Source organism: Tasmannia lanceolata, unplaced genomic scaffold (assembly GCF_043159265.1).
Source record: "Tasmannia lanceolata isolate RefF3 unplaced genomic scaffold, GAP_Taslan_0.1 ptg000023l, whole genome shotgun sequence".
NCBI classification, from domain to species: domain Eukaryota; kingdom Viridiplantae; phylum Streptophyta; class Magnoliopsida; order Canellales; family Winteraceae; genus Tasmannia; species Tasmannia lanceolata.
The window spans coordinates 4,163,924-4,180,483 of NW_027518700.1; the positions used below are offsets into that span (position 1 = coordinate 4,163,924).

Here is a 16,560-nt window from a genome sequence, read left to right on the forward strand (position 1 = left end):
GGGTTTCGGGTCGAGCCGGGTTGACCATTCAAAAGGCCGCACGAATCTCGGGTCGAGCCGGGTTTGAAGGGGCCCGATCCGACGCGACCCGAGTTACATAAGTTATAGTATGTACATTTTTTTCTATTGTTAGTTAAAAGTTAAAAGTTAAAAGTGAAAACCCATGCACCCACTGTTATTGTATGTGAGTGTAATTTCTGCTTCTATGAGTTGAGTTGATTCAAGTGTTTGATTCAGCATTGTTTGATTGTAATTACAACATTGTTTGATTACAACATTGTTTGATTCAAGTGTAATGTGAGTGTAATTACGTCATTGTTTGATTCAAGTGTAATGTGAGTATAATTTCTGCTTCTATGAGTTGAGTTGCCTTGCCAAACAAGAATTTTCCTTAAAAAATTCCGTCAACGTGAAAAAACCCGAGCCGAGCCGAGATTTATCATGGGTAGGGCTGGGTTTGGGAATCGTGGGTTTTCTGAAAAAAAACCCGACCTGACCCGAGATATTTCTCGGGTAGGGTTGGGTTCTCCAAAACCTAACCCGCCCTACCCGAGTTGCAGCCCTACCTGTGATATCTAAGCCGAAATCCACAAAAAAGATTGAATTTTGCTTAGATTTCTTGGGAATGATGCTTTCTCTCTTTCTCCATCTTACCTCTCTCCTCTCCAAGGGCGAAGGCACATAGAGCTTGAGGGGGGCCGCCGCCGCCACCCCCCGACTTGAAAAATTGCTTTTATGGTGCATGGTTTTATACATCCATGCCTAGCTAGTTTAGTAGCCATGGCCCCCCAATGACCAGTGCAAACAAGTGTAAATTAATCCAGCCCCCCAACTGTAAATTCCTGTCTCCGCCCCTACTCCTCTCTATATTGGTAATGACACCGTAACACCCCCTACCACTACGCTACAAGATTGACAACCAAACACTACTTGCCACTATCCTCCGAGGCAAGTTCTAGGCAAATCGAATGCTTGTCTCCTCCGTGTTGATTTAATGATTTCTTGCCCTATTTGTTAGTGGACTCTTATACCATGGATGCTTGGGTGGGTAGAAGTGCAAGTGGGGCCTACTTGTTCAGTGATCAAACTATTTATCTATTGGGTCTTGCTGTTGTAGAGAAGAGGACAAAAAGGCTGTTCTTTTTCTTTTTACAGCCAAAATGCCCTTGCTCCATTTTGACCTCGATATGTAATTTATTTGAAAATTTAACCCAGAAAGAAAGAAATTTTTGTCATTATCCACCATAGTCTTGATTATCTTTGGAATGAAGTCCATTTTGAAAGTTTTTTTCCTTCATATTTATATGCAAAAGAAGAGAAACTTCATAACAAATTAGCATACGAGCTAACCAGCATAATTACCACATAAAAACATAATTGTTAAAGTATGGAGGCCTTAAGGGCATATCTATACCTTCCTACATGTAAGTAAGCCCTACGTTATATCTCTACATCAGCAACCATAGAATTGAACCACATATTCCAAATCTGCCCACTGCATGGAAGAAAGAAGGAATCAATGTTGTATTTAAGGACTAGAAACCTCTATGTTGAACAAGCGATTTATAACATAAAAGTGATCAAACAACAGCAAGCAAAAGTGCTAAATTATGAAACAAAATTCAGGTCACGAAATATACCTGTGTTCAAATGATGAAGGACCAAGTTGGAAAATGCTAACGATTTGTGCTCGCAGCATTTTTTATCACCTCTGGGGTTGATCTGAACAGGAGGCTCCAACCGCGGGTGCTGCAGAAATGCTGGTAGTGGACCCGTTCTCGGCAGGTGGGGGCACACCCCATTTTCCTTCACCTTCTAGTGGTTCTAAGACATGTACCCCACCATCTGTTAGCCCTAGAGCTAACTGATTTGGTTCAGATGGATGAGCAGCAATTACAAGTGGATACACAGTTGAGCTGAAGTCATTGGAAAATTAGAAATCAGCACAGATGCAAATAGAGTGAAATCTATTTTTAACGGCTACTTTTGAAGTTTAGAAAACAGTAAAAACTTTCAAAAAAAAAGAAGTTTGTATTGATGGAGAAAGGGACAAGGACGGCTAGGGGTGCCATCATCAAAGTTTAGCCTATCCAAACAGTTTGTGTATAGCTTTCCTTTCTGAAGCAATGGCAATACCTGACATTAGCTGGAAGATAAGCTGTTGGATTAATCCGACATCGTAATCTGAGGTTTAAAGCATTAAATACGCACACAGTTGCATCCAGAAAGCCAGCATATATTAACTGGCTGTCGCATGAGAATGTAGCATGAGAGATTGGAGCAGAAGATTCACGTGGAACCCACTATAAAGACAGGAAATAATAACAATCAAAAGGCTGAAAGGACATTGTATCATTTTCCAAAGTATTTGCCCGTCTTATATGACAATATACCTGCTTCACACATTCTAGTTTTGTGGTTTCATATATCGCAATTTGAGTTTCATGTACAGCCAGGAAGTGTATCTGATCCTGGTGAAATTGGACCCGTGTCTCTGAAAGTGTTGTTGCCGTTCGCCCAGATGGAACCTGCAAAAATCGGCTCTTCTGCTTCTCCCATCCATCAGTTCCCCACACACAAAGCTACAGCAAGAAACATGACAAATTATCTAAATCATAAATGATGAAAGTGGAAATTCTAATTACAGAAAGCCAATGGAAAGAGAATAGGAGACAGCAAGCGAAAAAAGAAAGCATGGTTCGATCCATTTCAAAAAAAAGAAAGCATGGTTCGATATATCATGCCCTATGTCACAAATATCTCTTATGTTTTCAAAATATCGTGTTTTTATCGCGACATTATGATAAAATGAAAAATCCCGAGATTTTTAAAATACAGCGATATTTTCATTTTATCATAAAACATCACGATATTATCCCGATATTATCCCGATATTTTTACGATAATTTTATTTTATATTTTTTCTTAAAATTTATATATTTCTATTTTATTGTTTTTCCCCGATATAAACCCCAAAAAATATAAAAAAAAATTAACCCGAGATTTCCCTTGTCGAGAAATTCATGAGAAAGATATTTGGGACATAGATCATGCCTAGAAGAGGCTAAATACTAACCTGAGCATCTGCCCCGGATGACACCAGCACATTTAATACATGAGAGAAGGCAAGACCGGTGATTCTTTTTGAGTGGCCTCTAAGCTTGCTTTTAACCTGAATGAATGCAAAGTTTCAATTTCAATACCTTTTTGATGCTGCGGCTTTAGGCATCAATGGGACATATAGGTTATCCATTAGTAGTATTATCCATTAGTAGTACATACCTCATCAACACGGACGTTATATATATGGATTGTAGAGTCATCCATGCCTATAGCAATTATATTATTGTCTTGGGGGTGGAAGGCAAGAAATGTTGCTGCAGGTGGTGGAGCCATGAATGTCGTCATTGTCTGTAATTATCAAATGGGAACCAGCTCCAGTCAAAATTGTGAATACATGGTACACCATAACAGCTAAGACTTTTTCATAGATCACCTTAAATGTCTGCATGTTGAAGAGGGAAATTTTTCCTCCCGATGCTGACATGACATAGGAATCATTTTTAGACAAAGCAAAGCAAGGAACACCATCTTCGGAGTTTGTGTCGGTTATATCATTGGTCATCAATATGCCACTTGGTGGCTGCCATAATATGGGGGGAACAGTGGCTGTTGCCTACAAAATGAAGCATCTATGATAAAACTATCAAAATGCATGTACGAACATAAGAAATACAAAACAGTTAGTGGGTGGAGCCATGGTTTTAAATTTTGACCAAAACCGAAATTTGAAATTTGGTGAAACCTGAAATTCCAGGTTTTACCAAATTTCGGAATTTCAGACATTTCGGCCGAAATTTCATGAAATTGATTTTTTTTTAAATATGGATATATTCCAAAATTTAGGCTGAAATTTGATAAATATTTAAATAAATTTTTTAATTACCGGGTTCCGGCCCAATTTTTGGGATATCGGCCAAAATTTCAGTTTCGGTCAAGACCGAAATGGTACCCGAAACCGAAATTTAAAACCATGGGCAGATCATTTTGCTATTCTTTTACCTTGCCACTTAGATTACGGTCATTTCGTTGCCATTTCCAAAGCAGATGAATCGCATTTGATGCTAATGCCAAAATGGCAACGCCTGAGTTGGTATAAATCAACCTTGATATCTGCAGTAAGTAACCAAATAAGCAGCTAAGAACGAAAGCCTTGTTTTGGAGTGTTGAAAAACTTGAAATAAAAAATTTATCAAAGGAAAGTTCTATGTGTGAAGAGTCTTTGTAGACTCAAAATTTATCAAAGGAAAGGTACGAAGACATTAAAAGGTTTGTTTTTTAAAGAGTTTATCATAAGGATGTTCTTGCAGCATTTCCAATGTTTAAAAATGTGGATTCGGGTCAAAATGCGGCTAAGAAAAATCCTTGTTGACTTGCCGCGGACGTGGCCAAGAAAGTGGTTGATACCTGGTTGACAAGGTCATAACTCAGGAGAGTCAAAGGAGGTTTTACCGACTCTGTAGGACAAACTGACAAAGCACGGAATGGGGTGGCAAAACACGGAACATGGCCAAGGGAAAAGGAGTCGACTCCAGGGACTCCATGATGACACGAGGGAGTTTTAAAACTATGAGCATATCCAGTCCTTTATCTACTCAGCAAGTCCTAAAATCTGCAATCTCCTTCAAGCAACCTATAAGTATATCCTATTCAAGAAAACATTTCATGCCTGAAAGTTCTCATAATATCTTGCAAAACATCCATTGAACATTACTGCATCCCATATTTCCTGAGTTTCTTCCTTTGGATTTTCTTTATTACTCACAAGTCAAAGCAGTGTTTTAAAACACCGCCGCATCTGCGTTGACTCCTCCGAGTCGACTCCCTTTCACCTTGGCCGCGTCCACGTTGCACCGCATTCGCATTCCACATTTTGCCCTACAGATTCAATAGAAACTCCTTTGACTCTCCCGAGTTACGACCACATCAACCGGAGTACTCAGCCGCGTTCTTGGCCGCATCCGCGCCGAGTCGACAAGGATTTTTCTTGGCCACGTTCCACGTCGCATCCGCGTTTTTAAACACTAAATCAAAGTCTCTAGAATAGTCACAAGTAATACCAATATGGCCCTTCTCACGGTTTTCTATCTCACAATACATGTGATGCTCTTAAACTGGAAAAATTATAATGTTCTTTTTATTTTTATGTTAATGGAGTGATGCGGAAGGTAAGAAAGAACTAGCAACCATATGAGAATTGGAGGTTTCAAAGGAGGTAACTCAAAAGTCCAAAGCAAAGTGAAAATGAGAACAATAGCATTTAGCATTCATTATGCCCTTTATCTTGCAAAATGAGTGATACAAGGACTCGTCAACTTGACCATCCCCACCAGTCAACTGTCGAATATGTGAACAATGATCAGAACTATTGATCCGAGTGTCCACCCCAAAAAAATCATAATAGTCTGACTATGTTGTTAGTCCTCCAATTAGTGGCCTGACAATGGAAGATGAAAGAAAGTTCACCAAAAAATTAATTTTGAAGAGGGAAAAATCATATTGATCAGACGGTTAGAACTTAGAATCATCCAATCATTTCATTTTTAGGCTATGACTTGTTGATGTGGTGGTCCCCACATCATCAGTTTGATCACCATACACACGGTAAAAACATACACATGTACCATAGATATGGTGGGGATGATTCAAATTTATAGTGACATTCCCCATCTCCATTTTTTTTTTAATGATGGATCACTTCACTAAAAAAAGAAAGCAACAAAAATTCTTGACCGAGATGGCCAAAGGCAGCAAAACAACAAGGGGGAGATGGTCATCTCGAGAAAATTGTTGTGGAATACTCATGGTGATCCGGCACTGTGTTTTAACTTTAAGCCAAATTATAGCCAAGGATGCAACCATCTATCCATAGTTGATACTTGATACCGAGGACAGGAGCAGACAAATCTCATTGTGTTGAGTTGCTCCTAATGAACTACATACAATTTGATGCTCAATCACTTGCCACGTTGGAAATCCTAATCCACTATAGCTCAGATTCCTTCATTACATCCATCAGAACTTCGATTGATGCAAGATTCGTATCTTTTTTTTCCACTCCCCCAAATAGAATATGGATGGCCAACTACCCATGACGAAAGATGGTAAACTGGATTCTGAAAAGGGATGTTAGAGTAGATCAGATCTGATTAGATCTGACCATGTATTGGATGAGAAGAGAGGTGGTTAGAAAAGATAATCAGTTTAGATTAGGATTAGAATAGTATTATCTTCATCTTATCTTTATCTTGTGATGCTTATCTGTAAGTGCTTTTTTAAGCAGATTTATGTTGATGAAAATTATATGGGATTAGTGGGAAATCCTTAAATTCTTCATGGTATCAGAGTAGGTCGATCCGACCTTGAGCTGATCACAACTTTCGGAGCTCGTCCTCCGGCGGACGGCCAATCTAGCCGTCTGCCCGACAATCATAGATCCCAATAACCCACCATCCAAATTGCATCTGCATCGTTAGCCGTAGCCCCTCACACCATCGTAAGGTAGGTTTTATTTCTGTTGCATTCCAAAAAGAAAAAAAGAAAAGAAAAAAGAACGAAAATAGAACCTCTGTCTTCCCTTATGACCATCTCAAAGATGCGATACAAACTCATCGGAGAAAGCAATGGTAGCATCGGATGAGGGAACCCAAGACCTCAATCTCCTTCCCGAAAACATTTTCATGGGAACAGAAGACAACGTTGACGGCAGTGATTTAGACCGGCATGATTCTTCTTCCCGCAAGCCGTTTCCCATCACGGTCTTTCTCTTGTGGTTCATTGATCAAGAACCAAAACAGCAAAAGAAGCTACATCTAGAAGAGGTAAGAGAGGGAAGGAGATTACATTGAATAGGATGAGGAGGCTAGAAATTCAATGATCTAGTGATGTGCCTAGTGAGAAGTACAAAAAGACATGGTAAAGAAAAGTTGCTTGGTGGAGAAGTTCCCCTTTTTATTCATTTTTTTTCTTTGGAAACAGTAAAAGGCCCCAATGGCTTTGTCTTGCCTATTCACTGATTGACGATGGCACTTCCTTTCCATTCTAATTTCTCTAGACTCTCTCCCTTGTCTTTCATAAACTCTCCTCTCCAGTTGATAACAGCACCCACTATCCATTTGCACTCTTTCTTATTGGCTTGAGCCCCTTCATTTTACTACATGCACCCTTTTCCTTTTTCTTATGTGAAATGCTTGCCCTTAAATTTGCTATGCACACGTTCTCTCTTGTCATTAGCAATATTTCCACTCTCAAATTTGTTAGTGACACCAAAAAGAAAAAAAGAGGTAGCCGTATTATTAGTGGTGATTTTCCTAAGGTTGCTGACATTTATCTTCACCATCCTAGCAGCTAAGTGTCGCTCTTTCTTTCAATTTCTATTTTCTTCATCGATCCATTTCAATTGAGGTGCGTGCCTAAAATAGCACCTCTACTCGGTCGATTCATCCCTCTCTCAAATTTCATTAGGATTGGCATCAAAGCCAACCGTGATGATTTGCCCTTTGAAGCTTGGTCCAGTGTGGCCCATTTCTTTAAAGATTGATATCTAAAATTGATCCATCCTTGGAAATCGATCTCTAAAATCGATCCATGAGAACTCGCCCATGACAGCTAGAGTCCCATCAAACCTTTAAAGGCACATCTTCCAAGCAACATAATCTTGCAACAAATAGAAAATATCATCTTCAACAACATCAGCACCAGAAATCAGTCGACATCTTCAGCAGCAGTTTATCAATATTCAGTCTTGCGCTTCACATTTTTCAATCCACGTACGTTTGAGGGGGCATGTTAGAGTAGATCAGATCTAATAAGATCTGGTCAGATCTGACCATGTATTGGATGAGACGAGAGGTAGTTCGAATAGATAAGGGAATCAATTTAGATTAGGATAATAGGATTATCTTCATCTATTCTTTATCTTGTAATGCTTATTGTAAGTGCTTATTTAAGCACATTTCTATGTTAATGAAAATTATCTGAGATTAGTGGGAAATCCTTAAATTCTTCAAGGAAGAAAAAAGCAGTTTGTATATCACATCTCCCTTCTCAAGCAAGGTTCATTCCCACATCTTTAGAATCCATATAATGACTTGATATACAAACTGGCCCCCATCTCTACACTGAAATATCAAATAATGCTCATGCCCCCTTTTGATAAACTAGACACAATTCACCACATTTTGTCATCAGAAAAGCTGGTACATTATCTTTGGTAGAAACTTCCACTCTCATATTTTCTTTTACTCAATTCCTGCATGCTCCCTCCAAATCCGTTTTTATTTTCTAACTTTTTGACACCCAGAGAAGCAGGTTTAATTGAGATTTAAAAATGCAAGCCTACTGTAGTAAGATTCATGAGGCAAGCCTTAGTAAGATTTATGAGTCAAACGGTTTCTTATAGCTGAAGGAAAAAATCATTTAACGGTTGCCTACCCAAGAGCATTCATCAACTTGGAATGAGTCACTAAAACATTACCACCCCCCCCCCCCCCCCCCACACACACACACACAACAACAAACAACAGAGATATCCAAGAAAAGTACCACAAGTATATATATATATATATATATATATAGGTAAATTGTACGAGCATCCTAAAACAGTTGATGGTACAACAACAAACAGTATATGAGATGTGCAGACTAAATTGTAGTTTACAGTTTACAAGCCACAGGAAGAACTGGAGAAATTAATACAAAAGATACATTTACATTGTAAATGCCATGCAAGAAAAAGACCAGATTAAGTGTAGGAATGACAAGAAAACACAAGGAAATTTGTCTGTTAAAATACTTCAACAGTATCTTTTCTATGGAAATACTGCCACTTTACAAAGAAGGTATCATTTCAGAAAAAAACCTTACCTTGCTTGTTCTCAAGTTCTCAGGAAGCCTCAGGGATCGACATTGTGCTGATTCATTAATTTCAGTGAGCTTCCAGATCTTTGATTTGTCAATGGATTCATCCATTAATCTAGAAGGTTTTACATCCCCCAAACTTCTGGCTTCACCATTCTAGCAAAATTGATTATGTAAGTTAGTGCAAAAATGGTTTGTATTACGAAGAAAAAAAAAATATGACAGATCTTTATAGCTGAAAAATTAAAAATTGCGATGACTAATATTTTTTCCACATTACAGATAAGCATGAGGATTAGCCCTGGGCCTCAATGCTATACATTTATCATCATCACCAATATGGCAAAGGGCTTCAATGATAATGAATAATGGGAAAAGAACCATAATTGGCTTGCATTTACAATTCTAAAAATAGAAACTAAGTTAAACAGCGAAGGGGCCGTTTGGATCTAGTGAAACTTAAATTGTGGAAAAAATCCATGGAAAAATATTCCAGGGTCTAGTAGGGTTGAAAATTTCCTAGAAAATAGGGAGAAATTCATGAATTTTTTTATTTTTCCAAAAAAAAACATTGAATGGATTACCAAGATTAATTTTTTATCCTCTGTGACATCTCTGTGCTGGACTTTCCAGGAAAAAAATCAAAGAAAAAAATTCCCCTGCCTCCAAATAGATCCTAAAAGAATACAAGAACCTCACAAACCATTCCACTTACAGCCACTACAAAGGCACCCTTGTCCGTAAGTACAGCACTAGTCGCAACACCGACACATGGCATGAGCTTAATGCATTCTCGTGATATAACATGTGCATTAGGTTAAATCATTTTTCATCTGAGGTCAGCCATAATAAAAAAGAACATATAGGCCTACCTTCACTGCATGCTCAGATACAACCCTAGAAGCATCAAAAGATCGATTTTCAAATGTGTGCAGCATCCGAAGCCCATCAGCATTTGTCAATATTTTTATGCCATTATCATTCGCAGAAACAGCTAACAATGTCCCTTCCTTGTTAAAGCGGATACGCGGACTTGCCTAAAAATTGAAAAAGGGAAAGATGTCCAACTTAGGTCACACTTATTTTACTTCAAATGCTTGATCACAACTTAAGTAAAGAGATTCTCAAAGACTTACTGGTAGGCCACCATCGGCATCACTAGTTGTCAAAAGGTTGACTTGATCCATATCCCAAAACTTAATTAAAAATTCGTCACCAACAGCCAAAAAACGGTTCCTCGTGGTATCAAATTGCACAACCCCCGAAGAGTGTTTTCGGAATCCTTGGTAGGTCCTTTTCACAGCCCCTTCACTTTCATTCCATTCAACAATGTGTGATTCTCCATCTTTACTTGTCCCACATGAGAAGAGCCTGTAAAGAGTTTAAAGAAAAATTTGTTGCTTTGAGAAATATGAACTCCAGGAAGAGCTCGATTTATCAAGAACAAAAACAACTGGTCGAGAAAACCAACCTCAAACCATCGGCACTATAAGCCATTGTAGTGCACGAGTGACCTGGAGCATCATAATCAACTCTAGATCCCAAGTTGTCATACAACCATGCCTTTATCTTTCCATCTAATGCTGTTGAAAAGATGAACTAAAAAATAAAAGCATGAATTAATTAGGAGCAGTTACAGTCACAAGCTGTCATGAACTACAGCTACAAGAATTCAGCAAATATCTGAAATTCTTCATATTATATTTAAAAATCTTCATGGAAAGGGCATCAGATTAAAAAGCTACCTGAATGTTTTCCTTGTAATGTGGACAGACAGAATAAACAGGAGCCTCATGGCCTTCAAAAGTATACTGTTTAGCACCAGTAGATGCATCCCACACCTAAAATGACTAAAATATTTTAGTAATGAAATTCCGATTCTCTCTGCCATAGTTCGATCTATTAATCAATTGTCATTCATGAAAATCCAACCTTAATGGTCTTGTCATCTCCGCAGGTTATGACACATAGTTGCTTAATAGGGTGAGAGAAAGCAAGATCATTGACACCACCAACATGAGCATCGATCTAGAAAAGTGCAAACAATGTCTGAATCAAACTAACAAGAAGAAACCAGTAGTTCAAGGAGGGACAAACCAAATACAGATCAGAACTAAATATACCTCCAAGTGCTGCTGAATGTTATCACCACCTTGGTAAGAATATATTTGCACAATGTGCCTCGAATATGCAACTCCTAGAGAAGAAAACATCAAATAGGAAAGGTCATTTTATTTCAACAACATCTAATATAGGAAACCTGGGATCAAGGTGGAAGCATTCCTATTTTCATAAGCTTACCGAATAAAGAGCCATCAGGGCTCCACATTATACGGTTAACAGATACACCAGGATCCTTAGCTAGAGCGGCCTGGTCTCCATTTAAACAAGTTCAAATATCACATTTTACGGTAATATAAGATATTCTACAACACTTCAGCACAAAGAAAGATGGGGTTCATTCTTCAAATTATCATGTAATAGCAAATGACCATACCTGGAAGGGCATCGAGCATGCTCCAAGATCCCAAACCTTGAAATTTTTTAGAACTAGTCTTTCCCTAGAACCAACATCCCACAATCCTATGTCCCCCACGTTTGTACCAACTGAAGCATCACAATCATAAGATAATTGTAAGTTGAATCTCATCTCAAAAAGGCAAGAAAGAATATCAGTACTGTGTTGGGTAGATCATGGTTGAAACAGAAAGTTGACATAAAAAAAGCATTGGCTTGAAAAAACTGACCAAGAAGTACAGTCTGCTGAACAGGGTGAAAATCCATGCTCGTGGGAGATGAGCCTTGATTCAGTGACCGAGCAACAGTCTTGGGCAAGTCATCTGGTACGTACAAGCTCGGATAATGGTTCTGGCCGGGGTAGGTTACTGGCATTATATTTACATGGAGATTTACCTACGCAAAGTCCAAAAAGGTTAATGGAAAGAGGTAACAAGACATACATATTTTCTTTTAAAAAACCCTACTACTAGAAAAGTTACAGATCCAGAACCCAAAAGTAGAACAGTGAAGCTGGGCATTGTGAGAGGCAATCTACTATACCTCATCGGAAATCCCAATGGGCCTTGATCTTTTAGATGCATGATCAGAATCTGCTGATGGATAATCTAAAGCAGGATTATTGGTTGGTGGAGTCCTAGGATGCTTCAAAATTGTAGCTGCCACAAAGAATTTGAAACATTGAAGAGCTAACAAAATAACCACACTCTATTCATCTGTCTGAATATCCATTTGCATCATTTTTTTTTAAATGGTATGTTTGCATCATTAAACAAGTGAAATTCAAAGTTATAAAACAAGTATAATCAAATAAATTAAGCTACCTGGATTTGTAGGAGCACCGAGTCCAATAGCTCCTCCAGAAAGTGCGGGATGGTTTATAGTGGATGGATTTGACATCCAACCAGCTAGGGGGGTTGAAATTTGTGCAGGTGCAGGTTGAAAGGGCTGAAGATAGAATTAAACCATTCAGTTGGATATAGAGAAAGGCTGAAACAACACAGATTCCATGTCAAATTAAATTAGCTTTCTTACCCCATGTGCACCCAATTGAGGAAAACCTCCAGCTTTGGGTATGGATCCGAGCAGCGGATTGTTCGCAGGTGAAGGGACATTTGATTGTCCACAAGTATGGTCAACAAAAAGGGTTTTTATGTCTGGATTAGGCCTTGGGTTTTTGCAAAGCTGATGCTGCCAATTTAAGCTGCCAAATTATGTAATGACATCAGTTATCCCTTTATAGCTCTATAGCATTGCATTGTAACAGCTTGGAAAGTAATAGAAACCAAATGTTAAGAAAGCAAGGGGAGATTGCTTGCTCAAACTAGGTCAGATGTAAACAACAAATTGACACCCTGCCCTTAATCACTTCTTCCCCATTCTATGAAGCATAGCATTTAGCAGGACTACTAGCAACGAGCATCGCAGACAATGAGAGAACATAATAGCATGCAAACAATGTCAATTATCACCAAGACCAATATCTTAAATTAACACGAACTTGCAATTACCTTTGATTAATGAGAGTCCGTAGTCTCGAACTCTTGAGGTTAGGAAACTGCAGTTTGTCACGGAAGAGAGGATTTGCTTCGATCAGCTTCTTGAGCTCAATCAACATTATTGTTCTCGCAGACTTCGTATCTCCATACTTGGAAAGTTGTTCATTCTCCCTAAGCAATGCATTTTTTTTTCATTAATTTTCATTAATTTTCATGCAAGGCACAGCCATCGCCTATGTGCTAAAACAAGAAAACAAGGAATACTACCAAAGGCATACCTGAAATTCTCTAACGTCAAAAGTTGTGTTATCTCCTTGAATAGTTCTTCATTAAATGATGCAAAAACTTTCAAATCCTTTACAAGGATCTCTACAGCCTTTGCACGGTCATGCCTATAAAAATTTGGACCAAAGTCAGATCTAATAAAGGGGAGCAAATATTTGTTAGGTACCTAACCAATACGCCAAAAGCTCCAGAGCTGATTGAATACCACGTTAGGCTCGGCCCTTTAAACTTGTCCCATACCAGGCTGGGTCCCACCTAGTCCCATACCTAGGCAGGCCCCACTCAAGACCGTAACATTCAACCACACTTCCACATTTGGCACCCACGGCGGCCCACTCTGTGACAACTTTCACTCTGGCCTTTTTTTTAGGTAGCCCCTGTCCACAAGTCACCCCCTCCACTATGATCTGTGGACATGGACATGAGTGATGCGTGTCGACATGGACACGGAGTGTCGGACACGGCAAACTCCCAAAATTTAGAAACGGGGACACGGCTAAAAAATAAAGTAGATATAATCATGATTTGTGGACATAGATTTGTGTGCAGAGTTTTGACACGGATACGAGATATCTGACATGGCAACCCCTAAAAATCAAGAAATAGTGGCACACTCATACACTTACATATATATAAAGTTACCGCCACTTCTAACAGTACATTTAAAAGTGTCTAAAGGAATGTCGACACAGGTGACTGACACGTATGTCAGCAATAAATTCAGAGTGTCGGCTAAATCATCCCCCTTCGTGACTTAAACACGAGATGTGGTGGCTGCAACACGAGACCTGTTAGCTGCTCTGATAACAAATGTTAGGCATCTAACCAATATACCAAAAGCTTCATAATTGATAGAGCCGATCAAACGCTTTAGGCTAGGTCCTTTAAACCAATCCCATGCCAGCCTGGATCCCACCTAGTCCCATACCTAGCCAGATCTCCACTCATGACCATAGCAATATTCAACAGAAAGGTAAGAAAAGAGGAAAACTAAGGAAACAAAGCTTACTTATCCAATGCCTCAAGGTACTTCTGCTTGCGTATTTCAAAGAAGATCTTCATAGAGTATCGGTTGTCATCCACTTTAGTAAACCCAGAAAGGTATCTCTCAACTTCATCCCAATTTCCATTGTGCACTTCGTCCTCGAAATGCTTCACATTGAAGAAGAAGCCAGATTCCTGCTCCAGCCTAACCAAACCAGAAAAATGAATATCAAATGAGAAAAACAAATTAAAAGCAAAATTGAAAATAAAAACATATCAAATGAGAAAACAAACTAAACGTACTTGTGAACGGTCTCCTTGAACTTCTCCTCATCGAGAAACTGTAAAATCAAGAACACAAGCTCTCTACTGAGAGAAGACATGCCCTCCTTGTCCTACTCTCCAAACCCTTTAAGACAATAAAAAATCAGTAGAAAAAAAAACTCAGATCTTCTCCAGAAAACATAAAAGAGGCCTATTTCAAAAAATCAGACTGAAGAATCTCCTCAAAAAGGGAAAAAAAAACCGCATCTAACGAAAAGATTCAACTTTCATCGGTAGAAACACGCGAAAACCCCTGTTTTTTCCCTAAACCGTTGAAAATGGGAAAATCGAGGCCACGGAAGGTGAAATCGCATGAAGGAGTTGCAGAGTTAGGGTTTTAAACGATCGAACAAGTAAAAGCAACTTTAAAGCAGAGAAATCAGAGATTCGGAAAAAGGAAAATGAAAAAGAAGGTCTAGAAAAAGAAAAAAGCAAAGCTTTAAAGGCAAGATTCTACCAGAGAGAGAGAGAGAGATTTTACCTTGAAGAAGGCCAGAGAAAAATCAAAACCAAATCGTAGATCGATCAACGAGAAGAGAGAGAAAGAAGAAGAGAAGAAAAAGACGAACACTTTTCTCTCTTTCTGTGAGAAAAAAAAATTATATCGTCATCGGTTGCAGAAAGAGGGTATTTATAGGAAGATTCTACAGGGAGCAGAAGATAAGTAAACTGTCTATTTCGGTGATAAGTTGATCTGCTTATCAGTATATAAGATGTCAGTGATAAGTGCATTGGTGGTCCCGGGGTTTACCCACGCTGAATATCGATAAGACAGCTGTCCTTCTTTTTTATTGGAAAGTAATTTAAGTAATACATTCGCTCCTTTTTCTTCTCTAGGCCACCCCACTCTGGTGTATTTATGACTGACTGTCTTTTTTAGACAACAAAGGGGTGGACTGGGAAAAAAAGGGGAGACAGATATATTAAAAAACTGCTATTTGAGTTATGGGAACTCCGGATTCCACGAGATGCGACAAAATATCTCAGAAAATTTACAGTTTTAGTATGTTTCATTTACCGAATTACCCCCAAGAAACGACAAAATATCCCAAGAAATTTACTGTTTTAGTTCTATTCATCTATTGAATTACCGGATATATCCTTCTCTACGTGATCTGCGATTTGATTGCCGTAACTGACTCGCAATGAGTCTCGGAGATTTGACGATAAATTCAAATTCTCGTGATTCGCTGACGATAAATTGAGAGGTTCGTTCGTATCCCGACATCTATTTTTATTTAATTAATGAGACCGTACAGAATTGGAAAATCAATTAATTTAATCGATTCTCATATGTTCAAAAAATAGGCAAATATGAAAGGGAAATGTTATCTGCACTGCCGTATTTTGATGAGGGCACTCCTCACTTCATTAAAAGCACGGCATGAACCGCACCATAGGATGATCCAAACCGTCCATTAGATGGACCACAGCCTAAATAGGTTGTGCCCCAAAAATCACTTCCATAGGTTGATCCTAACCCTCCGATCTGAATGTTAGATGGTTGATTAGAACCCACTTCCAAACTGTCCATTAGATGGACCACAGCCTAAATAGGTTGTGCCCCAAAAATCACTTCCATAGTTTGATCCGAACCCTCCGATCTATAGTGGGTTCTGATCAACCCTCTAACATTCAGATCGGAGGGTTAGGGTCAACCTATGGAAGTGATTTTTGGGCCACAACCTATTTAGGGTGTGGTCCATCTAATGAACAGTTTGGATCATCCTATGGTGCGGTCCATACCGTACTTTTAATAAAGTGAGGAGTGCCCTCATCAAAATATAGTAGTGCTGATAACATTTCCCATATGAAAAGGCATTAAATGGGGCCCATATCTATTAAACTCGAAAAGGCAGGATGATTGAATCGGATCGACTTACACGTGGCAGTGGTAAAACAAATGAGGGAGTAAAACATAGTCTTTGACTAAACCTTTTACATAAACTTTTACTATAGAAGTCATTTATCCTGATCAGCTGCACAAGGTAAAAATAAGCTATAATTTGGGACAGGAAATAAATAGAGTGTT

The 16,560-nt window shown here is 38.8% G+C and overlaps 1 protein-coding gene across 1 annotated transcript; it reads right to left on the minus strand.

The window, feature by feature from the left end:
• Positions 1 to 1,275: 1,275 nt before the first annotated feature.
• On the minus strand, positions 1,276 to 15,146 carry LOC143856078 (protein TPR3-like). Its single transcript, XM_077366127.1, has 26 exons — positions 15,010 to 15,146; positions 14,508 to 14,613; positions 14,230 to 14,409; positions 13,214 to 13,327; positions 12,948 to 13,106; positions 12,472 to 12,640; positions 12,261 to 12,384; positions 11,980 to 12,095; positions 11,667 to 11,832; positions 11,417 to 11,526; positions 11,221 to 11,290; positions 11,043 to 11,116; positions 10,852 to 10,947; positions 10,665 to 10,760; positions 10,391 to 10,518; positions 10,056 to 10,290; positions 9,792 to 9,956; positions 8,926 to 9,075; positions 4,063 to 4,173; positions 3,497 to 3,676; positions 3,283 to 3,411; positions 3,077 to 3,172; positions 2,394 to 2,582; positions 2,137 to 2,303; positions 1,641 to 1,916; positions 1,276 to 1,495 (listed from the first exon to the last, which is right to left on the minus strand). The coding sequence occupies exons 2-25, from the start codon at positions 14,585 to 14,587 to the stop codon at positions 1,706 to 1,708; spliced, it is 3,315 nt and encodes a 1,104-aa protein (XP_077222242.1). The 5' UTR covers positions 14,588 to 14,613; positions 15,010 to 15,146; the 3' UTR covers positions 1,276 to 1,495; positions 1,641 to 1,705.
• Positions 15,147 to 16,560: the final 1,414 nt, after the last annotated feature.